The sequence below is a fragment of the Indicator indicator genome, chromosome 30 (genome assembly GCF_027791375.1).
Source record: "Indicator indicator isolate 239-I01 chromosome 30, UM_Iind_1.1, whole genome shotgun sequence".
Lineage (NCBI taxonomy): Eukaryota > Metazoa > Chordata > Aves > Piciformes > Indicatoridae > Indicator > Indicator indicator.
In genome coordinates this window covers 9,029,119-9,056,361 of record NC_072039.1, presented here as the reverse complement: position 1 = coordinate 9,056,361, position 27,243 = coordinate 9,029,119, and the positions used below count along the sequence as shown (strand labels likewise).

Here is a 27,243-nt window from a genome sequence, read left to right as displayed (position 1 = left end):
CAGATCACCCTTTTACTAAGCAGTTATCGTGTGCTGCCATTAAGAAGTAGGACAGTGAGGTAAAACCAAAATATGTTTCAAAGGCTTTGAGTTATATGCATCGGCACAACTCATGCCTGCAGCTGCTCCCTCGACCCTCCTTGCAACAACACAAAACAAAACAAAAAAAGAAGAATTAAAACTAAAAAAATCCCCAAGGCCTACAGACTTTCTAACAATGCTGCTTCAGGACAAGCTCTGCACAGAAGCTCACTGCCAATGATTTAGGGTAAGTTTTCCCTTAATGTACTGTTATATCATTAGCCTCTCTCTCTTTGGATTGCTGTTTGGAAGAAATTAATGGGATACTGAATATTTAAATGTGGCCCTCTGTATCATTTATTAACTCTACAGAAAGCACACAGCACAGTAAGCCATGGTTTATGACTATTATCCTGTGAATACTAAACGCTGGCTGGTTATTACTGTCAGCAGTGCAAATTGGCTATTCATAATTCCACGTCTATCATGGAGCTGATGAGTAACAATCAAGTTAAAACATTTTGAAAACTCTTACAGTTATTTAAATGAGCTCAAATTAAAGCCATTTGTAAAACAAACTATTCCCTAATATTGTTATTTAAATTAATTCTGACCTGGCAGGCAATGCATTATTTAAAGCCTATATTTTATATTAAGCAAAGCAACTACCAAGCATACAGAACATGCCTGAAACCAAGAGAAACATAAAAAGCACTAACAAGCTGATTGCAACATTTCTGCAAGATGACTTACACTTCATCTCCCATTGAAATTGCCATGAAAAGAAATGGGGGGGGAAGGAACAACAAACATGTTTGTGATGTGAATTGCAGCCTTACCTTTGTTTGTAACAGCGTTGAACAGTTTTTCAGAGCTGGCATCAGATGCCTGAAAGAACAATAAAAAGAAAACAAAAAAAGAAGTTACATCTTCTGCAAGTGATAGATTTCAAAAGGCATGGCAGTGTATTCATACACACATGTATGGATATTTTAGAGAAACAAATCAGGTGACAAAACCAGGAGGGCTGCTGGAAGCTGCAGCCTCCCCAGAAGATGTCCATGAGGTGGTGCTGTTTGGCTGTGCTTCACCGCCCTGCAGTGCAGATATTTATTTGGAAAGCTTCTGTTTAATAAAGAAAGAAATATTTGGGGGTTTTTTTATTCTACCTATTAGCTGCAAAGAACCTGTATTTTTGTACAGTAATTGTGCACTACATTCTGACATTGATTTTGCAGTGGCAAAGAATCATGGCTTTGAAGCAGCCAAGCTTCAGGAATTTGCAGAACTGCAGATTTTTTCATTCAAAGTATTTTTGGAGACCCTTCCTATGGCAGCCACTGGATTTTTACCACCTCTAAAGGAGTGCTGACAACCTGAGTCTATATAAATAGCTCTTTGCAAACTCTTTGAAAAATAAATAGTATGTTGGCATTTAGTATGTATTTCATCCAAGATTTGCCTTCATCAGAACAACTGATTCTTGACACCACACTCTGTATAAACTAAAAACCCATTTTATTTTTCAACAAGCCATACGTATCCGTGGGAGGATTTTCCTCCTAATATCCTGTTAGTACCTCACCTATCACTGCTGTTTCTATGCAAATATGACAGTTAATCTTTCTACCTATTATTAAAAAGCCTTCCTGAAGTTTCACATAAAAATGTTGAGCTCTCCCTTTCAGGAACTCTAATGGTAAGAAACCAGAGAGAGAAGAAAAGGACTGCAATGTTCATTTGACACATCCTGAGCCCCAAAGCAGAAAGCATTAAGCTTATGCAGCTGTATACTGTGCACATGCACAGACATAATACACACACACAACCATCTAAAGCTCAAGTGGAAGTTTGAGATACACATTCCCCAAATCAGAGAGCTGTTCAATTCTGAACTGGATCTTGGACCCAGCCCTGCTGAGAAAGACTCTGCTGTTTGAGAATACATCGAAACAAACGTGCTCAGCCACCAAATACTGCAAACGGAGAAAAGGTTTCAGTCTTCTCCTAGAAACTCTTACTGGATTCAGGAAAAAATAACTGAAAATACTATTTGGAAAGGAAGGTGCATTTTTTTTCCCCCCCTCTGTAAAAAGGTAATAATTTCTCTATTCAAAACCAGACAAAAACCATCAGACAAGCAAAATCTATTAGATATTTGACTGCACTAACAATCTGGGTGTAAAATTGCCAACAAATAAGTAGATACTGTTCAGACTGTTTATCACCATCTAGTAATACACTGAAATAATTTGTGTGCCCTCAAGTTAACAACATCTAGGATTTTTATGATTAATTATTGAAAATAGCTTCATTCTTTCTCAGACTTCTCGACAGATTTTACTAGCTTAGTGTTGGCTTATTTAAAAGCTGAACTGGTATATTTCTTCTCGATTAAATACCTTGTAAACACTGGATTTATTACCCAATGATGGATTTATTATTCGGTGATGACTTTCTCTAAATTCACGAAAATATGTGAATAATGCACAAATTGAAGAGATTAAGAAGGCCATGAACTTTAAAGAGCAGTCTACTATTAGTCCAATAAATTAAGAGATGTTCAGTGCTCTCCTAACCTTGACCATCAGCCTGCTCTCTGCTTAAAACTAATAACCTTTTCCAGTGAACATCATCTCCTGATGTCTTTTTAAATGCACCTTCTCCCAGAAGTCAAAATTCTCCTAACCACTCTTTCTCCTTACAAAGAAAATCCAGTACTAAACCCCAAACTTTTTACACTTTCAGCTACTACTTTATTTTACTGTTTCTGAATAAAACAGCGTAGGGAAGTTTCTTATTTGCTTCAGTTTTCCACACAGTAAAACAAGGGAAACATTTTTTTAGGAAGTTTGCTCTAATGCCAAGTGTGACTGTTTTTAAGCTGTGTTTTTTTCAGGTAAAATCTTGTTGAGTGCTGTCGCATAAACCAGTCAGAAACACTGTTGTCAAATCTGGAAGTGCCACTTCTCGGACATAACACGGTGCACAATACACTCTGCCTGAGAGTCACTCGTGAGCAAACTGGGAGATGATTATCAGCACAACGTGCCCCTAAAAAAAGGAGCAATTTTACAAAGACAACGCTTGTCTGAAGGTGAATCTCATTTTGCACTACTGACCACAGTACTGAATGGAAGAGCAACCTGAAAACCCCCATTGCTTGAGTTACCAAAAAAAAAAAAAAAAAAAAACCAAAAACCACAACCCCCCCCCCCCCCCGCCAACCCAAACCCGTCTTGCTGGCTTGAACAGCGAGATGGGAGCTCTGCCTGATGATTACTTGAAAATTTGGGGTTAAACATAGAAGAGCAATTAGGGTAACATACAAGTGACACAGTGGTGAACACAATCCCTGCCAGCAGATAAGGCACTGTACCAGCTGCCACAGAACTATTCTTTCCCGCAGTTCGACGGGCACGTCTTCCAACACCAATAAAGGAACAAAAGGCCAAATTAATTTGAAAAAAAACCCCAACCACTCAGCAGGATGCAGCAGGATAAAATACTGTACTTTGCTGTGCTGACCTAAAATCTCCTCTGTGTTGACAGGAATCCGTGCAGACAACAAAGTGCCTTCATTCCCACCATGGGTGCTTTAAGGCAGCATGGTCAAACCTCGGTGTTTAAGCAAGGAAGAGGAGCTTGGCTATCTCTTCTACACCAGACAAGTGAAACTCCCTCTTCAATTCCCCTCTATCCTGACCGTTTCCAGGTCTTCCTTAAGCAGCTGACGGAAAGGCACTATCCGTTGCCAATGTTACATTTCGGGAAACCTCTTAGATCCAGTGCGCAGTGACTATCCGGGGTGCTTTATGCCCGAACAGCCCTGTCTCAAGTCCCCCTCACCCAGATTCTGCACAGGCAGCGCGAAAAACAGAGCTGGAGCCGATCCTGAACAGTTCTCTCCCTTCCTTGCACTTTGGCTGCTTATAAATTCCCTTGTTACAAGGCGCAGCTTAATCCTTTTCAACACGAAATGAAACAAGTCAGCAACCGCCGGCTAAGGAAAAAAAAAAAAAAGGGGGGGAGAAAGAAAAAAATGACCTAGAGAGCACTTCCCCCTCATCAAGGCACACACTGTCACTCCAGTAGATGCATGACCAAAATATTTCCTGTCCAGACAGCGCGGCTTGACTTATTCCTGGCATAGCCCGCGCCGCAGCACTTGCACCGGCCCCAGCCGCCGCGCACCTGTCCGCGCCCCGCGGAGCGGCCGCGGGACCCCAGGGAGCCGCCACCACCGTCCCGCTTCCTCCTCCCCGCCCGGTCCCGTCCCAGGGTGCCCGGGCTGAGGCGGCCGCTGCCCTCTGCATTCCCCCGAGCCGAGCCGTCCCCCTCACTCCCCCAGCCCAGCCCCGCGGGGCGAAGCGAAGCGGCATTACCTGCTCGTAGGGGGCTAAGCGCGGCTGCCAGCGCGGGGCTCATGGCGGTGCGGGAGGTGCGTGCGTGTGCGGCAGCGCCAGGAAACTCCGATCCAGCGCGGCTCTCAAAGTCCCGTAGCCAAACCCCAACTAATCCTTCGGGGGACAACTCCGAGGGCCGGGCGCGCAGCCCGCCCGGTGGACATCCTTCCTGGGCGGCCGAACCCCCCCTTTCCCTCTCCCCGCAAGATGGTTCCCTCGGAGGAGAGAGAAAGAGAGAGAGGGGTGTGCGTGTGTGTGTGCGGGCGGGCGTGGGGAGAGCGGCGGCCGTGGAAAGCTAATAAAGCAGCAGCAGGACAAAGAAAACCATGTGCGGCGGCAGCGGCGAGCCGAGAGCAGGGGCTCCGCGGCGGCAACTCCGGGTCCCGGGGCGGTGCAGCCCCTCCTGCCACGCACCTCTCTCCGCAGGGTCCAGCTGCAGCCGGCAGCGCGTCCCTTCCTTTGGGCGGCTTTGGATTATTATTTTGGTTTTCTTCTGCTTTTTAGGATTTTTTTTTTTCTAAGGGGGTGATTGTTTTGTTTGTTTTAAAAAGTCATGCCCGTCCTCTCCCGAAACAAAGCGGACTCCCGTCGGGGCTCTGTCTCTCCCGCCGTCCAGGGGCTCGCCGCGGCCGCGCTCAGGTGAATTCCATCAGGGAGAGGGCAGCGGCCCGGCCCCACTTCCTCCGGCCCCGCTCCAAACAAGCCTGTAATTCCTGGGGGGGCGGCTCCGCTCCGCACCGTTCCACGCTGCTCCGCCCGGCCCGGCTGCGGGCTGCCGGCCGGACCCCTCGCCGCCGCCCGGGCGCTCCGCTCCGCACTGCGCGACGCTCCGAGAGCCGCTTCCCACCCGCCCGCCGCCAGCTCCTCCCTCTCCCCGCCCGCCCCGCCCAGCTCCGCCGGTGTCCCCGCGGCGGGGGCGGCCCGGACCGCGGAGGGAGGGAGGAAGGAATGTCCGTGGCAGGCGTGTTCCCCGCACCGCGGCTCGGCCAAGCTGCCGGTACCCCTCTCAGGGGGATGCTGAAGCCACCGCTCCTGGGGTGTGTGAGGTGGGGAGGACCCATTCGCGGCCGCGGACCGGGACAGTCACCCCTGCCCCGGAGGTGGCGGCACAGGCGCATTAGTCGCTAGAGCTCCGCGGGAGGAAACACGAGCGAAACGACCCTATTCTATTTAGCGATTTTTTTTTTCAAGGGAAATTTAATTTTTTTACTGTAAAAAAATTATGTCTCTAACTCCAGCGTGGGTGGCCTGCATGAGGACCTCCAGCTGTTCACAAAGTTGCTGTCACCTCCCGGGGACGCTCTGGGAATGTGCAGGTGGGGGCCAGGGCTGCTCAACCTGCAAAGCTCCACTGCTCCCAGCACCAAGTGGGCATTGGATCCCTTAGTCACTGTAGGGCTGTCTCCAGCACCTCACACCATTAGCAATAGCCACCGCAGAAGGTACCTCATTATAGAAATGATTATTCACTGAGGCATAGCAGTCAGAGCCAAATGATGTCTCCTATAAACCAAGCTGCTGTGAAGATGAGGCGGTTATGCTCCTTGGCACAGTATCCCCATACCACAAGATGCTTCCTGGGCAATGGATAGCTGCTAAGATTGGTCTTATATGGGCTCATAAGGCCTTGCCCAGGGGGTGTTTTCAAGATTTCAACCCAATAGTGGGCTAAGAGTGCTAATGGAATTAAGTACCACTGAGGTCCCCTTGGATTTGAGCTAAATCCTCAGAAAAAGGGTTGACAAACGCTACTCACTTCAACACCTGGAGCAGAGCTCAGACTAGAGGAGGGAACTCTCCTAAGGGAAAGATGGGAATTACCTACCCCAGCCAGAAATCAAAAGCAGAGCAATGGCTGTGGGTGCATGGTTAGCCTTGCCTGAGCCAGAAGAAGGGTTACACTTCCAAAACCCAAGGGGAGCTTGGAAAGACATGCTCACATCCCAGCCTAGCTCTGAGCTCACCTTGGAAACAGGGTGTGGATGATGTGAGATGAAGGACTGCCCTTGTTCCAGCTGCTGGGCACCAAGGTGGACACGTGGCTCTCAGATGTCCACAAGCAGCAGCAGTGCAGCGACCTGGGCACAGCCAGGCACCACCCGCTGGAGTGGCTCGAAAAGCCCTACCCATAGCAAACACTACAGCATGAGAGTCTACACAAGCAGAAGTGCTATACTTAAGGAAAATCTCCTAAGACCTTCCTCCCAATTACCGATGTAGAACTACAGGATTTTATGCTAATATTTATCATTCGTTCCTCATTCCATCAGTGCAAGATCCTTTTAAGAACAGTTCTCCTCCTCAGCATTACATTGTGGCTTTTCCAAAACTCTCATCTGAGGTACAGTTGCACTGTCTGACACGGTTCCCACTGGGACAACTAGGTGGGAAGATGCACAAAAGAAATGACAATGATAAGCAGGAGACAAATGCACCCACAACAGCTCCAAACTCAGACGGTGGCTGCAAATGCCTCGGGGCTTTCACTGCATGTCTGATATGGAGTGGGAACTCTGCTCAAACCTTCATCAAAAGATTAAAAAATGGTGGCCAAATCCTGGCTATAGAAATGGAAATAAGAGCTCTTCAAAGCTGTCCACCTTAACAAGGTTAGCCCTAGATTCCTACAACATATCTGAGCATGGACTTTGGCTGCTAAAATTTCACAGGGTTTTGCATCTCCTAATACATTTCTATGACAAAACCTGCCATCAGAGAGGTGGTTTCCATCTCATCCTCTAGAAACCTAACAGAGATGGTTTCACATCTGGTTTCTAGAATGAGCAGTGGACAGAGGCCAAAAGCCAGAGCAGTTGATTGTCTGTTTCAGGAGCTCAGCAGAGGAAATGGATGGCTTGAGTGCAGTTTTCAGTCTCCACCAAAAATAAATTAATAAAGGCATTAAACCAATGGAGTGTTCTCTGCACAATGACTGGAGGAGTCGGGGACAGCAAGGATGGGGAGACTGCACCTGGATGAGGAATTAGGTGCACAATACTAAGGTGTGGCAGCTCATATATTCTATGAGTGCTTTGGTCAAGAGTTGCCACATCTTGACATGGTAGGAACTGGTCTAATTAAAGCCTAGACTCCTCACAAGGCTCTAATTTGATAAATTTAGCTGGGATTAAATCACAGGCTTGTCTGTACTGGATTTTTCAAACATTAACCACATGCCACACCTGAAATCTCAGCATACACAAAATCAGAAATGCGTTTACCTACTCATCTCCCTAGGGCTGTTAAGGTTTATTGGCAGGGCTGTGGGCCTCATTATGTTCATTATTCATGCCTTAGAGATAAGTAGAGGACCTCTGTTTTTCTGCTAGAACATTATACATGTGCTCCATGCATTTCACAATTCTGAATTAGAAGTTCAGAGTTTAGGAATTCACCCAAAGCCAAATTAAATCAAAGACAAAAAAAACCTCACCACCACCTCCTAATGATTTCAATGGCCCTTGGATCAAGCTTCTCCCTCTCTTGACAGCAATACTACCCATGTTTTAGGTTATGTCTGGATAGGTTTTTGAAACCTTCTGTCTCTTATCTATGTGGGACCTTGCCAGACACTTTTTTCATCTGTCTGTGGTCTCTGTCAGCACCGACATTTGTTTCTGCCACAACAGCCGCCAAATGAAGTGCATTGAACTTGGATCAAAAGTGATTTCAAGATCTTTCAGTCTCCAAAAGAGATTTGCAGATCCAACTATGTTATAAAAATGACCTAAAGCTGCCTAGACAGCAGGCAAAGAAACAGACATTTGCTTCCAAGTCATAGAGTGATTTCAAAGAAGAATTACCCACCTCTGGCACGAGGAGCAAATGAATATTGAAATTATGGCAGATTATATTGGATTAAATTATTTAGGGCAAACCTCACCTCACCTGGAAGGTTCTGCAGCTTTTTCCTGGCAACATGAAAATAGGATATTCCAGTTCTTTGGTATTCTGTGAAAGACTGGAAACATTTCTGTTTCCATGAAGTTGCTAACCTTTCCAGAAGACACGCTGGTGTCTGAGGTTGAAGTGTGATTATGATGCCTTATAAAGGCCTCCATAATGCTTTGAGAACATTCATAATTTTATCCATTACTGGATAGGAGATGCAGGTTCTTTTCCCGAGGAAAAGAATTTATGGAGCTATCAGCGGAGTTTTATGACTTTGAACAGCAAGCCACGGCACAATGTCCCAACCAGAAAGTACTTTAATTCCTTAAAGAGGCTCAAGTAAAGGACCTGTTCTTGGGAGTGACCTAACGGCAACAAAACCACTGCTAGTTCATGCCATAAAAAGGTAGCAACAGATGTCAGGAAAAATAAATTGTGGTGAGGGTGGGTTTTGCCAGGAGGCTGGACTCTGTGCTGCTGTGCAGTGAGGCATCAGCCCTGGGGGCTCCTGGCAGCAGATGAAAGCGATGCTTTCTCCGTGGCCCTTCTAGCAGAGCCAGGGCACCCGTGTGCATTCTGCTGAGCTAAGGCAAGGGAAAAGGGGATACAAAACCAGTAAATGCACCTTCTGGAAGGAAGCAGAACTATGGGACTGTATAACATCACTGACGAGCTCTCCATGTAAGTAAAGCTTTTCCTTTGACAAAGCAGAAAACTTTTGCGAGAGCGTATTAATGACAGTGCAACTTTTTTATTATTTTTATTTTTCTGCAGCACTTGCAAAACTAAACCACTTTGTAATCCCTTCTTTTATGCAGAACAGATTGCAGTTTTAAGCAGAGGCCCATAAACTGCAGGTTCAAAGAAACCTGAAACTGAATTAGCATAAAAGCTGGAATTCTCATTTAGAGGAACAGCAAGGCAACGGCTCTGCAGGCAGTTTTATGATTTTGGTTTCAAATGGAAACAAAGATAAAAAGTGGGGCTCAGGGAACAATAGGGCTGCTCTCTTTTCCCTGTCCTTATGCTCTAGATCCTATAAAATACAAAGTGGTCTTCACTGTTCCTGAGGACAGAATTTCACCTGGTTTTACACACCTGGAGGAGATTTGATAATTTTCTGAAGAGAAATCTTCTCTGTTCTACAACTGTGAAGCCATTTCTGCCCCAAGGTTCTCCACGCAGTGTGAGATCTTTGAGGTGAACACCGCCATCATCTTTCCTTCCCTCTGCCAACCATGAAGAGCAAGAATCCCCAAAGGAACTCCTGCCTATGTTTCAATGAGAAAATACAGGAATTTTATCTCCTCTTCTGTATTACCTTCCTGTGACTGTAATTGTGAGTTACTAAATATGTGATGGAACATGGGTTGCCTGGATTTAGCTCCTAGAGACCTTGCTGGGCTGCTGAGATGCTACCCACATTACAGGCTAACCTGGAACATTTGTAAGATCTTATCACTGAGTAAGAAGATGAAATATAAATTCTCCCCCATCCACTAGCACTCCTGTGAGTACACTTCATAAATGCACCACTTTTAAGCCGTGGCCATTATCTTCCTCTAATTTCTGCCTGCCAGCAAGTTCTGCAACTGAAGAAGTATTTCAAATTAATTTGTCTGTCAATATCTGGGTACTGAATCAACTAATAAGAGAGAAATATTTTTCATTCTCTTCTTCTCAGTCACAGAAGAGACTTTCTTATCACTGAATAAAGCACCCATTATTGCATGCTGTAATCTCATTCTGTTTTGCAGGTCATTTTTAGCCCTGAAAATGCTGAATCAGTGCCATAAACCAATCAAGTAATTTCTTTCATTTTCCTAACATTCAAACAAAATAACGAAAATCACATCTCATTTGACAAGGAGAATATACGACAGAAATCTCTTCTTCCAAGGATAATTTTAAGAGAGGTATGCCAAAGTAAAGCAACTCTCGTGCAAAGCCATGTAGCTAATGCAGGGTCTCTTCTGCTGAACAGATACATTCCATTTTTGACTGTCATCTCATATTTAGATAGTCCATTATGAACAATAAATCTCCACATTTAGCCAGCTTCTAAACCATGCAAGGACATTAACTTGGCAAAAGAATGACCATTACTTTGACGAATGAAACATTCACTTAAAATATTCATGTGCAGTGTGATAATACCCAATTGATAACACACACCCCCCCCAAAAAAAAAGAAAAAAAAAGAAAAAACAAACAACAACCCACCCCTGTGCAGATATTTAAATAACTGACATGTGTATGAGAGGAAACCAAATCACATACATAAAAGGAGTTATTATGGCACTGTTAGGAGAACCAACAAATGAAAAAAACCCAAGAACAACAACAAAAAACCCCGAAAAGGCTTGATAAATATTTTCCATAACAAAACACAATTGGTTTCAGTGGGATACAGCTCTGTTTCTCATTAGTTATCCTTCACTTGTCAGACAAGTTCCATATTTCACTGAAACCCGCTGAGTATTCTTTATAGTTTGCTGGTGAAAGTGGCTATACATTTAGCACATTCCCTTTATGCTGTGTGTTTTCACAGGTCTTTCTTTAAAACACGCTCCATGCTTTTGCTTCTATCCCTTAGGATAGTGGGTTTCGACATCCAAGAAGAGTTTAAAAGCAGGTAACAAGTCATCACTTTTGAAGCTGCAGAGCAACTGAAGAGGTGCAATAGCCCCAGCAGCCATTATCAGTGCCTGCCAGGGTGCCACGGTATCAAGTTATATGATAAAGCACTCAGCTGACACCAGAAAAATAATCATTCTCTCTCTCCTGCACCACCCCCTTTTTCACAAGGAGGCTTTTTACACTCATTAAATGCAACCTTATCTCTGAAAGACTGCAATCCTCAGCAAATGACAAGTGTGCCTAATCTCATTTTCTGACAAGCGATTCTGACAGCACCTTCCTTTTGATTCCTAAGACACGTAGCTAGACATATATTAATCTGTCAGTCATCGCCCCTAGGAAGGATGGAAAAAAAAGGAGAGACAGAGATGAACATTTGTGAACGTGAAGGGAACAAGGCAAGAAAGGACTAAGGGTCCTTTTCTGGCTATTTTAAGCGACGCAACTGTGTTTCTTCACTCCTCCCACCCCAATGTGGCATCCAAGCCACTCTGTGCAGCAGATCTGCAGACCTACGTGTCTGCAAAGGTGGACTAACAGTCTGTAAAGGTGGACTAGCATTCATTTAAGGCACAAGTGTGGCCCAGCAGCTATGGACTACCACTCAGCTGTGGGTATATTTTGCAGTTTTCCCTGGTGTGGAAAGCAGTTGGACTCTCATTTCGCTTCTCTATGCCTCCATTTTCAGCATGGGATATAAAAGCATTGCATAAAATCCAAGTGTTATTGCCACCATGGTGCACATTTTAGTTACAGACATGGGACTTCCCAGTACTGGTAACTATGAAATGTTGAGCCCTGATTCCAAATTCACAGATTATGAATTGTTCTGCAATAACACTTTTTTTAGTGTCAAGAAATGCTTTGCCGTTCCAGTCACCATAAGCTCCACTTGGCTTTGGTACCCAGCCTGGCTGGAACGTGTTAGCAGGTACAGGCAAAGACAGGTTTGATAAAAGCATCAAGATTGAAAGCATCAAATTGTTGTCAGGTCTTAACCATTTTGTACTAACACTCAAAGTGCTGTAAAACTAATGTGTTTAGTATGACATCGTGGCCTGGCAAGGTACAAACTGGAGAGGCTTAACAAGACTAAATCAAGTTGCATTTTGAGGCTACAACAAGGGAGGATTTCCAAGAACTCCCAGCTATAATATGAGATGATGTATTTAAAAAATGAGGATGCTGTGGGCCCTGACAGCCAAGTGGTAAATCATAGAATCATAGAATTGTTTGTGTTGGAAAAGACCTCTAAGATCATTGAGTCCAACTATTGACCTAACACCATCATGGCCGTTAAACCATGTCCCAAAGTGCCATGGCCACACAGCACCAGGAATAGTGACTTCACCACCTCCCTGGGCAGCTTCTTCCAATGCCAGATTTGTCAGTGACTGGTCACTCTATGCATGATGTATGGTATGCACTGGTGAGTACAGGGATGTGGGGTACGAGGAGTTAGGCTGGTAGGTAGCTACAAAGGGGTGTAAACTAAGTGAGATTTTGCAAATGGGACCCAAAGGAGGAAAGAGGATTAAATGAGGTGGGAGGCAGCGTTCTTTATCTTACACAAACCTATTAGTTATGTTCCTCATAAACACGCCTTCTCCCTCTTAGCATGTGAGTCATATTAATATTCCTACCCACCAAATGCTAAATTAGAGTAAATTATACAGATTTACCATCTCACATCTGCTCACTGACCAGTTTGCACTTGCAGAGAGCCTCCCCAGCTGGCAGCACATCCCTCTGCCTGGGGACATCGCAAGCACCACAGCTCCCAGCTTGGCTGGGTTTGGTACCCTCAGCTAAGAGCTACTCACTCCTCCTCCCCCTTCCACTGTATAATATCAAAGTAAAAAAGAAACTTTATTGTTCATAATGGGATAAGGGAAAAAAAAATCACATCAAATGAAAGAAGTACAAAGGGGCTCAAATGCAATGCTTTAAAGCAATGCCATTTTCATAGTAATACAGTCATTAAGTACTTGTTTGATGGTGCAAAAAGTAGGCCAAGATCTTTGCTAATACATTTTATTAATCAATACCTGCACTAGAAGATGGGAACAATTAAAGTTTTCCTTCTCACTCAGACAACGCAGCATAAGGCTTGTGATCTACTTAAGGAGCCCGCCACTCAATGGAAAGATGAAAAGACTTCTTTAGCTTTACTTAAGAGCTGAAATGATGTTAATACTTCAAGTGTTTAGGATCTGCTTCTCAGAAAGACAGTAAATTAGCAGTGGCAGGAAAGCTGCCTGCTGTCGCCCAGTCCCCTTCCTCACATTTCCATGCTGAGGTCATCATAACTGGAAACCTCACAGATACATTCTGGAGTTCATTGAGCCTGAAAATAACACTGGAGATATTTCCTTTGCAGTGCAGAACACTTTAATAAGGAAGCCTAGCAGAGATGCACATCTACTGCTGATGTGACTTATAAGGACAAATGTAAAACTGCGACTTGCATGGTTTACATTTCTGTTGGCTTTTTTGTTAAAAAAGCATTTCTCTACTTGCTTCTAAGCTTCAGGAGATGGAAAAGGTGGCACAGACAGCAACAGTCTTCTCCTGTGGGTAAAAACAGTGGGGGGAAACTGGGTAGTTCACTGTGCAGACCTCTGGCTTGAGGAAGGACTTCTCCCCTCACAAGTGTCATTGATATGGGTATCAAATAAGACAAAACTGCCTAAAATCTGCTCAAAACATAGCTGTCCTTAGGAGACTCCAGCTCTGTCCCTACAACAGGGGCCACCATCACCCAAAGGACAATATTTATCTCTTTCCCACCTCTTGGATCTCCAAAAATGCAGCTTGGCCATCATTTTGGTGAGCTTTGGGCAACCAGTGTTGGCACATCTCAACTGCACTCACTCACTTAAATGTTTAAGCTCCAGAAAATACCTTGATAGAGGTCTCATGGCAAGAGGTACAACTATGTGGGAGTAGAGACTCCTCCCAATGCAACAGGCAAGACAATGAACAGGAGACAAAGACCATAGTTATTTCCCATTCCTCAAGGGAGAAAATGCAAACAAGACAAGTGCATATAGTGCCAAAAACTGAACACTGCTTAGTTTCATATAATATTTGATCCTGCAGTGAGCCTAGAACCTCATCCAGAACCTCCCAAGCTTACTGCTGTAGAAAACGGGTCCATCACACACACACGAGCTGACCTTGAGCACAAGAGAAAGCATGGACACAAAGCTGTGCTTAAACAAATAGTTTTCACGTGATAATTAACAGGAATATAAAAGCAAATGGCCTTGTAATTTATATCACGATAACCAATAAAGCTAATTTTGCAGTCAAAAGAGAAAATTTTTCCCTGGTCATCATTCTGGAAACACTGGAGATCGATTCCTGCCATAGAGCTGACCTCTTGTTGTAAATTTGCTGCCTAGTTTCACTCAGTATTAAGCCTACCAGGCGCCTTGCTGATTCTAACTCACTTGTCAAAATTATATGAGAGCCTCACTAAGACTTTCTTCAAGACTCCCAATTTTCCTGTGTGTCTTCACCAGGGATTGAATAAGTCTATGCGCAAATCACTGTGGAAGGTCAGGATAGTCACAACAAAAGGTCAACTGCTAACTACGCAGAAGGATTCTGCTCTAGTCCAGCCTCCATCCACATATCCAAATCTCCCCAAAAGTCCTGATCTGAAGTCCTCTGAAAATAAAATCCTTCTAACACAAGAAACAGTTTTTACTAGCTTTCAAAACACCATTTCCCTTTCATTTAAGATTCTAACAAAACCTAACTTCTTTGTCTCTCAAGCTCCCTTGATCTCCTTTACTTTTAGCTGTCACATAAAGTCAATTGGCTGCACCTCTCTGCTTGATAAAGACATGCCAAATGTTCTGATGTGTCTTTAATGAGAAGGTAGATAAGACATAGTACAACAAGGTACTGAACACTTTGACCCTAAGCTAGCAAAGCACTTAAATATCTGCTTAACTTTAGGCAAAAAGAAGTTCTTCTGACACTAATGGGGCTGTTCTGGCATTCAGACTTAAGCACCATCTTATAAATGTCACTGGATTAGGGACAGAGCCTTTGAAAGGTTGAACCACAGTTACTGAGAGAGTAAAAAAAAAAAACCCAACACCTAGATAAACACAGCTAACCTCAGGAGAGCCAAGACTGAGGGGTTTCCAGATCCATTCCACCAAGTCCCTCTAGCATTAATTGTGTCACTCATGTTGTGCGCCATGCTGTGTGTACTGTGACTGTTGGCAGGAGCAGGAGGTTTATTTTCTCTTGTAATGTTTCAGAACTGGGATGGAACACATGAAGGAGAAGGCTTGGTATTTACTCCAAAACAAATGTTCAAATTTACAAGAAAAAAAGGGACAAATAAAAAATAATACAAATAAAAATTCACGATAGGAAGGTCACAGAGAGGAAGCTGAAAGAGTGAAATTGATACCAAAGCTGAACTATTGTTCCTGAGATTCTGTTAATCAGTTGATCTATATCCAGTCTGGATTACTCCAGGTATTACTGGAGGAGGTGAGCTTTGAAAATTTAATATTATGCATCAGAGTCATGATAAAACTTTAACCTGTTTGATAATACAGCTGCATGTTCTCCTCCACACACACCTCTACGAAAGGCTGCCAGATCTTATCACAGTTCGTTATTAATCTGTTTGTTCCTATATTTTTCTCCTCTTCCCCCCCCCCCCCCTCTTTTTTAGTAATTTCCTTTTTCTAAAGAGGAACTGATTTAATGTAGGCAAAAAGCTGCAGCACATCAAAATGTGAATGGAAAAATGGGTGAGGAGATAATGTTTGTTTAACTGGGACGGAAGAGTTACTTTAGAAATATTTTGCATCGTTTAAAAAGCACTGAGCACTATTTTATGCCTCTACCTGAGGAATAAAAGTCATAGTTACGAGTCCAGCTGAACATATTTCAATAGCAAAGTGAGATTGTAACAGATACATAAAAAATTTCTTTAAAAAGTAGCTTGAGCAGGTTTTTCATGAGTAAAAACACCAACCACCTGAATAATATAATTTTCAGCATTTCAGTGGAACATTTTGTTCATCTGTAAAATGCTACAGAAAACAGAGCATAAATCATTCCTGCTTAGCCCAGTGTCATCTCCATTCCAGCAACCAGGAGGCGAGTGGCTGCCCTGGGGCTCTGCAGTGCATCACAGGCAGGGCTGGGGCTGTGATACCCTTTCCAGAGCTAAGGCCAGATTCTGGTGTCTCTGTGTTGCTGCTTTCACATCTTGGAACATTTATGTAACATGGATGATGCTGGGGGTCAGGGCTATTTATTTAAGGAGTTTTAGCTGATTTACAAATTGCTGCTGTGCAAACAAGAAAAAGCAAGATGTTAACCAAGCTGAGCTTCTCTGTCTATAGAATACTACACATAATATGATAATTAAGTCTTTTTACTTAGCAGTGTGTTGCAATGTTACAGCATGAGCCTCTTTGTATCACTCAGGACGTATGCAGAGGAAAAGGCTATAAAAAGCTGCCTGAGCTGGGTTTATTTTCAGAGGCCTTCAGACCAAAAGCCTCATCTCCGCCTTGGACCTGGCAGGAAAGCTCTCCAGAAGTCACCCAGGCTCCCTATTAAAATACTGTTAGCACATACGAGAGGTTTTGTCTTCTTTTTTAGTTCAAACAGTCGTCTGGCAGAGACAAAGAAACAAAGTGCTTGGGTCAGTGGAAATTTCTGACAAAGACTTTTCTTCCTGGCACACACAGGGACAACCCCACCAACTGTGTCAGGCTTTTCCCCCTCCCGAGTGACAAGGCAAAGGTCCTGATTAAAGGCCCTCTCGGGGGGGACAAAAGATGGCCCAGGACTTCAAAGTCAATACACTGCTGGATAGCAGGGAGGTCCCTTTTTTCCCCCTCTCTCCTTTTAACTTAAGCTCCTGCTAGCTGTGGAGGGGCTTCTAATTGCATTTCACAGGGGCTGAACAAAATGTGGTCTTGTCTTCCACACAGCAGCGACCCTGGAGGACGCAGGATATGATGTGAGGCTTCGGAGCAGGAACAAAAAGAAGTTTATCATGTCAGCAAGCTGTGCAGAGGTAACAGTGAAGCTCACTCGAGGTTATTTGCACACTGGCACATTTCTAGATAGAAATAAACAGTGGCAGGTTTTCCTCATCACCCTGAACACAGGACATCTTCAAACCTGCCCCATGCAAATGGGCCAGGGTTTGATCTGATACTTGGTACCAGTGGAGAGCCAGACACAATGGAAGGTGGTTGCCCTGATCAGTGGAGTGAATATATCCTTTTGTGCTGGAGAAGAACCACCTTTGTTCACTGACCCCAGTCTGGACACCAAGACTTTTTTTGTCAAATTGTTACCTTGATCAAATGACACTCAGGATGACCTAAGCAGCTTAATTAAAATTCTCCCAGTGCCTCTAAGAGCTATGGATCCTTTGAAAGAATAGGTTTGGTGGAAGCCTGGTAGATGTGTTAGAAGTACAGGAAAGTGGTTTTAGGAGATAGGGAATAGGAAGAAAGTCTCAATCCAGCTGTAATTTAGACAATGCTATGCCAGTGCAGACATAGGACGTGATTTAAATCAAGCACAGAAGCACACTGGAACCCAGCAGAGTCAGCACTTGGCCATCTTACCTTCCATTTTTAATGACAGAAAAGGTCTGCATTAGTATGCATGAACAAAACACTATCTCATCCAAGTATAAAACAAGTCAATAAAGAACTATCCCTTTATACATTTGATAGTTTCTCTTTTCTGCTTCCCTAATGAGATCAGCTTTCTCATTCCTTTTCTTTTACATTCAAATTCCAATCTGCAACACATTTTCCACGTTACAGGATGAACCGTATATCTATTTTCCCACATTGCACAACACTAGACCCAACACAATACATCAAAATCTGGACTTTAGATAAACTTTAGAGTTTTTCCCATGTTCCCTTTGCTCATGCTAGACAATGAAACCCCACACTGCTGAGCCCCGAGCTCTCTCTGTGGACACTCACAGAAGAGAATTAGGCCTAGAATGAGGTTAGTTAGTCACTGCTGATTCATCATGCAGTTGAGATTTGGATTAACAAACTATTCATCCCCAGGTCCTTGTATATAGGCCCATGTATCTAACAGGAGTAGGGGGGTTTTATTTACTAACTCACAATAGTGGAAAGCCTCACATTCACATCCATATTATAATAAATGCATTATAAATGAGTAAGTAGGAAACAGTAAGGAAATGATGTTTTACTTTTAAATGCTAATTATGGAGCCCTGGTGCAGTTAATGTGTAGGGTGTTCTGTCAATTTTTAATGTTTATGCCAAGTGTAGTCTTCAATTTAACATGAGCTTTTAATCCTTTGAGTACTAAATTGCCTTTTAATGCTTGCAGCACAACATTGTGTTTGCACAAAGTCAGGACTGAAAAATGAATTTACTACAAGATATGTGCATGTATGGAGGGAGGAGGAAGTACAAAGGACAAGAATTCTTTTTAATGATGTTGTTGGAACCGTACAAGAGGAAGGAACTGCTTTCAGGATGTACCTGGCAATTGTTAGCAGTGGCAAAAGGCTGCTGTTGATTTAGTATTTCTGCTGAAGCATTTTCAGACAGAGCTCTTCCAGGCTCCAACTATCCAAAAATTCATGGTTCCCACCCACAAAGGAAACTGAAAAATACAGTGAAAGGAGGTACCATAAAGAGCTATCTGCATGTTCAGTATGCCATGAGTACCTATGAAGAGCTAGAGTTTTTCAGCTGACAGTACTTTAAAGAAAAACAATGAATAATGCTGTTCTGGAAAAGATAAATCATCATTTTCTAGGCTGGTTGGTTTGATGTTGCCTTTTCAGCTGGTGTATGATAATGGGCACGAAGTAGTTCCCAGCTCTCAGCCTGCTGCAGTTAGCAACATGACCATGGCAGAAACCCCCTGGGGATGAGGATGCTTTCACCCAGCCCAACACAACTGTTCTTTCCCAGTATACCCTTCAGTGACCCTGGGCACAGACTCAGAAAAATGGCTCAGGAGGCCACACTGGAGAAGGAACAACTCCATAGTGAACAAGACAAGCACAACTAGCCCTGCACACTCTCTGGGTTTCTTTGCCAGGGGACAGTGCCCTCGCTTGCTCCTGCAGCAGCACTGGCTGGGATTTGGCCAACTGGACAAACCCTGATACAATTTTCTGCCATTGGTGCCTCTTACCTTCCCTCACTGGCACATGCAGGGATATAGGGGAGCTAAGGCAGCCTGGGAGGCTAATCCTTATTTATCTCCTTGGTGAACAGACTTTTTAAAATGACACTGTTCACATGCTTAAAGCTCCAAATTTGACTTTCCTTGACAGCAGCCATCTCAGGAATCCCAATGAGGTTTATTTTTGGCAGTCAAACCTTCACAGAATAAGCTTTGCTGCCTGTACGGTCTTCAGCACACCAATACAATTCTGTAGATGAGTAAAACTGGGAGCCTGAGGATTTTTTTGTACATCCAGATAATGTCTCCTCAGACTGACTCCCAGCTTAGACCCAGAGGCAAAAGCTAATCAATTAAAATCTCTTTCCTTTCTCTCTTCCCCCACACCTCCACCATCCCTAAGAATTTTAGGAGCTATTCCAGGTATTTGAAAGCATTTTTCCTGCCTCCTCGTTCTGGCAGCCCACGTGTGCTAGCATGCAGTTTGCCCTGGCCACTCCAGGGAAGTGGTTTTAGGGAAGGAAGTTTCTGTTTGCTTGTCGGCCATCAGCCAGGCACAGGGAAAGAGGCTCAGAGAGAGCCAGCAATGCAAACAGGGCAAATGGCTCTCAAATTAAATGCAGCTTTTGAAAATGTGGCTGTACAGGCAAAAAAAGGTGGAGCTTGAGCCGACAAATGCAATGGCCACGGGCAAAGAGAGAACTTTTAAACATTGCTCTTTAAAAAAAACTGCAGCAGAAATTACCACCTGGGCCTCGTGCTAGGAGCACGTAGGTTGGTTTTCAGCACAGAAAAAGCCTTGCCACATAAACCCCACAAAGTATCCTGCACGAAGCAGATGGACAGCTGCTTGTGGAAGGGAAAATCAAGTTAACCCAGAGCAAGGATGAGCTGAGATGCTCAATGCTGTGCCAGCTGAGCTTCCTGATGCCTTCACCTCACCGTTACCAAACCCTTCTCTGTTCCCTCAAGACCTTCTGCTTCTCTAGTTTTATGGTGTGCATTGAGAGTCCCTGTGCCCACTGAGGAAAGGCCACCTTCCCAGAGGAGTGTAGGCATGGCCACCATCACCACTCATGTCCTGAGACCTTATTGCTTGCTGTGACCTGGCACCAGGCAAGTCCTGAGCCCAATGGGGAGCTGCTGGCACTGCATTCACCTCCTATGCAGCACCTGAGCTGCTCAGCTTAGGAAGGATGTCTCTGAACCCACTTTGGGAGGTAACTACACCCCTCTGCTGAAGCACCAAACTGAAGATTGAGGTATGGAAAATGTGTTTGGGAACTCTTCCCTACCATTACCCAGCCCACTGCATCACTAATGGCTTCCAGCTAAATGTCCTGCCTTTGAAATAAGGAGAACCAGCACACCTTGGGGTGTTATCTTTACTTTTTTCTTGTCATTACATCATTTAAGTCAACTACTTAATGCTTGATGCTCAGAGGCAGGTTTTTAGGCCTAGATGTATCTCACCTCACCAAGATGTTGAACAGCCTCACCCCAGATTAACACCACATTATTTTTCTATTAAATAGAAATGACAGATGCCTGTAACACCATCATACTTTAAAGACCAATAAAGTATAATCCACTCTTTAAAGAACCAAATAGATGTCCTCATTTGCTCTGTAGCTTTTATCTCATGATTCACTTTATGCAAACAAAACTGAATTAGATGCCACTTGCAAAAGCTTATTCTTCAAGTACTGGAATTCTATTTTGAGAGAGAGGATAGTACAGAATCCTCAGACAGCCAAAGCACATCCCACCCTGTGGCATACATGTGCCCTTTGGAACATCATCAGGCTCATGGCTGCAGGAGGACATGGCTGTGCAGCCCTAGCTGAGCTCTCTGCAGTTCTACAGGCCATGGTCAACACATTTAGTGACTCTTGTATTAGTCTTTGATCCCCAAGAAGGAAAAATAAACCCATACCATTTTAGCTAGCTATGTCTGGTAGACAAGACAACACTCCAGAGCCCAGTGATAGTGACAGTGGGGACAGGAATATATCTCAGCCCTGGCACACAGTTCTGCAGGGGTCTGAATGCAGAAATCCCACTGCCACAAACCTCCTACCACTTTTCATATAGTGTAAAATAAGACTGAAGTGGTGTTTGATGAATTTACAGCATGTTTTGCCCTGTCTTACCTTCCCAAGCCCTCTTCCTCATAAGTTTTTTAATCTTACCATTCAAGGCTGAATTGTTTTCTTTTCTTTTTCATGCCATTGAGGTGCACAGCGTCTATATTAAATCTTGTTCATTAATGTATCGAGGCATCTTATTTTGTTACTCCCATATCTTGATGTTATCTAAAGCTTTTTATATAGTAAGAGAGAAATTACAAGGTTTATAATTTCCCTCATACATGTAACAAAGAAGATAAAGCATGAAATTGCAGAGCTGTGACTGATTTTCTATAAAAGTTCAACAACTTCCAGCAGGCTACAGAGGAGATGCAGTTGGTTTTGGTCTGTGCCTTCAGGTCTGTGTCTGTATGCAACTGAGTGTATAGAATTATCAACTTTTACATGTATTTTGTAATTTTTGTATTTACATGTATTTAGTGTGTCAAATATGTCACACTTGGGTGAAAAGCAACATCAAAATACCAGATTAAACCCTTCTGAGAGGATGCAGCACAGTTGCAGTAGATGTGGGATCAACCTGGAATTGTGTAGAACACCAAACAGCTCTTTAATGAGTCCTGTTTGGACAAGCAGATGAAAGAAGGGCTTCAGTTTACTTGCACCTGCAAAATTGAGCTTGGAGGAATAAACACTCAGCAAGAAACTTCTGATTCTTTGTGCACCTGCCTAGGGCAAAAGTACCGCAGCACAGGCTTTACTCCTGGGCTTTCAAATACGTCTTTGCTTTTGACCAGGCTGCAGATACAGCAGCTCTAAATTGCTGCCTGAGCCTCCCTGGAGACTATGAGCAACCTGGCTCATGGCAGCATCTGAGCACCACACTGTGCTCTTGAATTCATGGGAAATGGAGAAAGCTCAGCACCTCTCAGGATCTGAGAGGTCAAAGTCACTCAAAGAACAGCAGCAACTCAGGTATCAAACAGATAAGGCAATGCACAATCAGCCTCTTAAAACGTGTCTTAAATGAAGTCAGAGCTGAAGCCCTTGTGATGTCCTACTGCAGACCAAATGAAATTAAATCTTACTAATTAGTAATAATTCACCCTATGTCTTCTACACTGCTGGTGTCAGACAGTTACAAATGCTTTGGTGGTGTCAGGATCCCCATCCCAGATGTCCAGGACACCACGAGGTCAACCCTGTATTTGTGGCAAGGTTATAGGAGCCCAACGCTGCCTGTTCCTGAGCTTGTCAGCAGTGTTAATGAGGCCTTGCATCTTGCCACAAACTCATGCCTGCCAAAGTCAGCTCTGGAGTTAAAAGAAACATTCCCACTGTGGGATTGATTTGTCCATGAGGCCAGATTCCATCCCCAAATCAGATCACAGAGAATACAATGTCCCTATCATATCACCCCAGTATATTAGGTGGCTGGCAAGCCCAGCTCTCCCCTCATCCAATTGCCTTGAACGTCCCAGTCTCTGAGTTTAAATTTCTCTACAGAACACTAGACAATGGTCAGCCTTACAAAGAAAGGAAAAAAATATATGAATTGAAAGGCATATAAAGTATTTGTGTCATGCTGCCTAAGATTGAACTGGCCACACTACACAGTAATGAAGGTAACTTGGTCTTGGGCAAGTTTTAAGACCGGACAGCATAACTGGTCTTATAGCAGAGCTTTTCAGTGTCACATCCATTCTCATGGTACAGACACAGAGGAAAACACCCACTCATTTGACTGATTTTTCACCTGCTGAGAGCTGCATCCAGGTAAACAGCTTGACACACCAGCCTTGGGTCTGTAACCCAGCAAAGAGGGCACCAGCGGAAGTGTCTGGCACTTCACATGACAGCTTAGGTTCAGATTCCCAGACAAGCTGCCTAGAGAGAGACACAGACCTGCTGGAGCAGGTCCAGAGGAGGGCCACAAAGATGATCAGAGGTTTGGAACACCTCTCCTGTGAAGACAAGCTGAAAGAATTAGGACTGTTCAACCTGGAGAAGAGAAGGCTCCAGGGAGACCTTAGAGTGCATTTCATTTTCTGAAGAGGACCTACATGAAGGCTGGGGAGGGACTGTTTAGAAGGGCTTGTGGTGACAGGACGAGGGGCAATGGTTTGAAACTGGAACAGGGGAGCCTTAGATTGCACATAAGGAGGAAGTTCTTCACAATGAGAGTGGTGAAACACTGGAACAAGTTGCCCAGGAATGTGGTTGAGACCCTGTCCCTGGAGAAATTCAAGATCAGATTTGATGTGGCCCTGGGTAGCCTGCTCTAGTTGGAGGTGTCTCTGCTGACTGCAAGAGGGTTGAACAAGATGACCTTTGAGGGTCCCTTCCAACCTGATGCAATCTATGAATCTATCATTCTACATCCTGTTCCACCTCTGTGTCATTCACTTCCCAGTGCAGCACTCAAGGAGCTATGGAGAGCGCACCGGAGAGCTGGGAGGTAACGCCAGCACCAGTGCAGGTGCACCATGCTTCAAATCCATCCTTATTTAAATATATGCACACAGAAATATTTTTAGAAAGTTTCAAGCACATACTCCAGTATGGTAATATCTTTCAAAAAGCTGTGAATTTCACTGAATCATTTTTGCTGCCCTAGTTTTGAATGAAGTATAAATATTGTGGGTAAGAAACAGGGCCAGCGCTCCGGGGGTGCGAACCGCAGGCAAAGCCATGCAGCTCTGTGGGCCTGTAACAGAGGCTATGAGTCACTCCTCATCTGTCAACTTGGTTTGGTGAGCATAGTAGGGGAATTTAAATCATATAATGACAGATTTTGATCTCCTTTGTTTTTTGAGTGCATCAAACAGTGGTCAGGCATTGGAATAGGGTTGCCCAAGGAGGTGGTGGAACGACTGTCCCTGGAGATGTTCAAGAAATGTGTGGATGTGCCACCTGGGGACACGGTTTAATGGCCATGGTGGTCTTAGGTTGATGGTTGGACTTGGTGATCCTAGAGGTCTTTTCCAACTGAAACAATTCTATGATTCTAAGAGTTCAGGAGGGCTACATGGTGCTGTTATAGAATGGTAGGGGTTGGAAGGGACCCTCTGCAGATCACCAAGTCTGTCCCCCCCGACAAAGCAGGATCACCAAGGGCAGGCCACACAAGAATGCATCCTAACGGAATGGAAAGGAGATCAATTAGAGAGCCTGATGGAAAACCAAGTTCCCCTTATGCCAGCCATGCATATAGACTATAAGTCTATAAATTTCCTTTAAAAAAGATTATAATTGAGAAATTCCCATATTGCTTTTTTATTTTATTGCCTTGCCTAAGAGCCTTAGTTATGAACTTGGATTCTGGTTGTCTAAAATAAAAAGACAGTCCCTGTCTTGGAGCTGCACATTATATATACTAAAAACATTCATTGCCCAGCTGAATCCAGGCTAATGCACTACTTTTATTTCCTAAAAGCATTCTCAAGAGAAGTGAAAGAGCAAACAAAATAAACCCTCATGTTACAGGTGAATTAAATCTACACCGTCCTTTACTACCTGGTCTTTTCCACCTTCCCTATTCATAAAAAGCAAGCAAAGAGAGCCAGGAGTTTCTTTATTCATAATGATGAGTGAAGGCTGGATTCTTAACTCCATGATCCTTTAGAAATTGCCTGTGTCTATTAGATACTGAGAGTCAGCACCTCAGCCTGTTAAACTGTCACACCTCTTGTTCAGGTTTCTCCTATGATAATCTCCTCCCCGCTCAACTCCAGATAACACAATGCATTTCCTCTTCTACTTTCTGAGCTTATTTGCAGACGTAGCCATCCATAAGAAGCTTTAAATGTGTATTACACTACAGTAAAAACCCCTGTGGCCCACCAAGTAGTGGGCTGGAAAACCAGTTTAGATTCGCAAGGAAGCTGGTATTAAAATGTTGGAGGACTTAGCCGTTCAGCTTGTCACGCATTTTAAGACCTGTGAATAATAAAGGAGCACTGGTAATTTTACTAAAAAATGGAATTCCATCATTTCTGCAGAATAAACAAAAACAAAACAATGCATTAGCCATGCAACGCTTCTCAGCACCACAGTTTGAATGCGTCATTAAAGAGAGATTTTACCCATGAAAAGTATTTTTAAAAGTAATAAACAGACAAAACTTAACACATACTTTTCATTTCTTTCCTACATCCTCTCTGTTGGAGGCAGATTCAGATTAAGTGGTATAGCCAATTCCTCCAGCTCTGGAAGCTGGGGTCTTATTTCTTACAGCTCACGTATTGCATGTTGTGCTCTCAACTAGATCTGACCTGCAAGTGTACAATTTGTGACTATGGATCTAGGATGTTCCATACATTTTAGAAATGAAAATAAGTTAAGAAAAGCTAGAATGTAATCTCACTGTTGGTACATCAAGTTCATGTTCACATTTCCAGGTCCTAAGGGACACAGTAGGAAGAATTCCCTAATCTCTTGAAAGAGCTCTTTTATTACGGAATTCAGCTGGATTCCTCTGTGCTCAAATCTGAGAAAAATATGGAGTTATTAGTTAAATGATGGACTGCTTTTGAAGAAGGAGCACAGCACTGAAAGTTATTGTGCAAATCCACGTGGACAGCATCTTTGGTGGCCTACAGTCTTGACAAAGCACTGCTGTCTTGTCCCTGTTCCAGTTACAGGAAGTATCACCATCAATTAGAGCAAGGAACAAATCACCGCTCCGTATCCCGATTGCCGGTATGGCAATACTCTAAGGAAGGCAAAACAAACCCTCACATCCAAATGAAACCTTATGGAGGAGACAAAACAAGGTACCTGCAAACATCAGAATCCTGAAGGATGATAAGGAAATAGAAGAAATACAGAGGAACAGCTACAGTCAACAAGGAATGGCCGAGTCTCCTTCTAGCCTCCTCCAATGACAAAAACAGAGTCCCTAAGGCTTCTTATCAATTCTGATTACAGCTCAGAAAAATCCCTATAAAATAATGGGATAATTGAGTCTTCTCTCCTCTATTGTGCTTTAAATGATAAGTGATTCCTCCCAAATGATGGCATTGCAGTGGTGTAAACGAGAAGACAGCAAGATATCACAGGCGTAACGCTAATCTCGGCACTGCTTGCAAAAAATACTACTGTATTAATTCACAGAGTGCATATGAGGCAGACATTATTAAGGTCATTGCAACAGTCTCAGCCTTGAAAAGACACAGAATGACAGAAGACAGCTGCAAAATATCCAGCCAGCACACACAGCCCCCGACTTCCCTGGCACTACACTCGGGATGAAGCTGACCCAGCTGGTACTGTGACCAGAGTTGTCAATTAAGCCTTGTAGACAAGTCACCAAATTCTCGGAGACACACAACTCCAGCAGAGGATACTGCAAGGTTACCAATAAAAGACAAGTCCTGGGGGTAATATTCAAGAGCAGCTCCTCCGTTGGTAGCCGCTTCCTGCTGCAGAATGTCACTCACACAGAAAGTCAGGATGCCTTGATAGGCTTCACAATTCCCCATCAGTTTTCCAGCTGCTTGGCTAATCAGATATTATTACCTCCTTTGTGTTTTCTTCCCCAACCCTCTCTCTCTCTCTTTCTCTGGCAAGGTTGCTGTAAAAGGACTCAGTAATGATTCCTATCTAAATATTTCACTTGCAATACAAAGGTCTGTATTTTGCATACTGTGGAACTTTTGTGGCTTTGTCTTTTGTCAAAAAGCTCCCTGGGCTTCTGGGAATAAATACTGATAATTGTGCCCAGCCTCAGCAGAGCCTGTTGTGTGTGAAACCACACAAAACTGGACTCAAAACACAGCAATGCTTGAGGATGTGACTTCAGCATATCCCAGCCCTGAAGAAACAGGTCTGGGAACCTCCATTTCAGGCTTGAGGTTACACCAGATGATCTTTCTGTGCCACACAGATGCCCTGGCCTTCCATCTAGTGTAGAACTAGAGCTCTGTGCTGTGCTTCCTGGATCTGCAGGGTCACCTCTTCATTGGAAATCCCTCCTCACTGCAAGCAGAGGACTGGGAGGAA

General features: G+C 43.8%; 1 protein-coding gene across 3 annotated transcripts in view; it reads right to left on the bottom strand.

The window, feature by feature from the left end:
- Positions 1–27,243, bottom strand: part of AUTS2 (activator of transcription and developmental regulator AUTS2) — a 793,740-nt gene that overhangs the window by 72,987 nt on the left and 693,510 nt on the right. For all 3 annotated transcript variants that reach the window (XM_054394316.1, XM_054394317.1, XM_054394318.1), the window contains exon 6: positions 861–909. In XM_054394316.1, the coding sequence (XP_054250291.1) occupies positions 861–909 (49 nt within the window). The remainder of the gene's footprint in view (positions 1–860; positions 910–27,243) is intronic.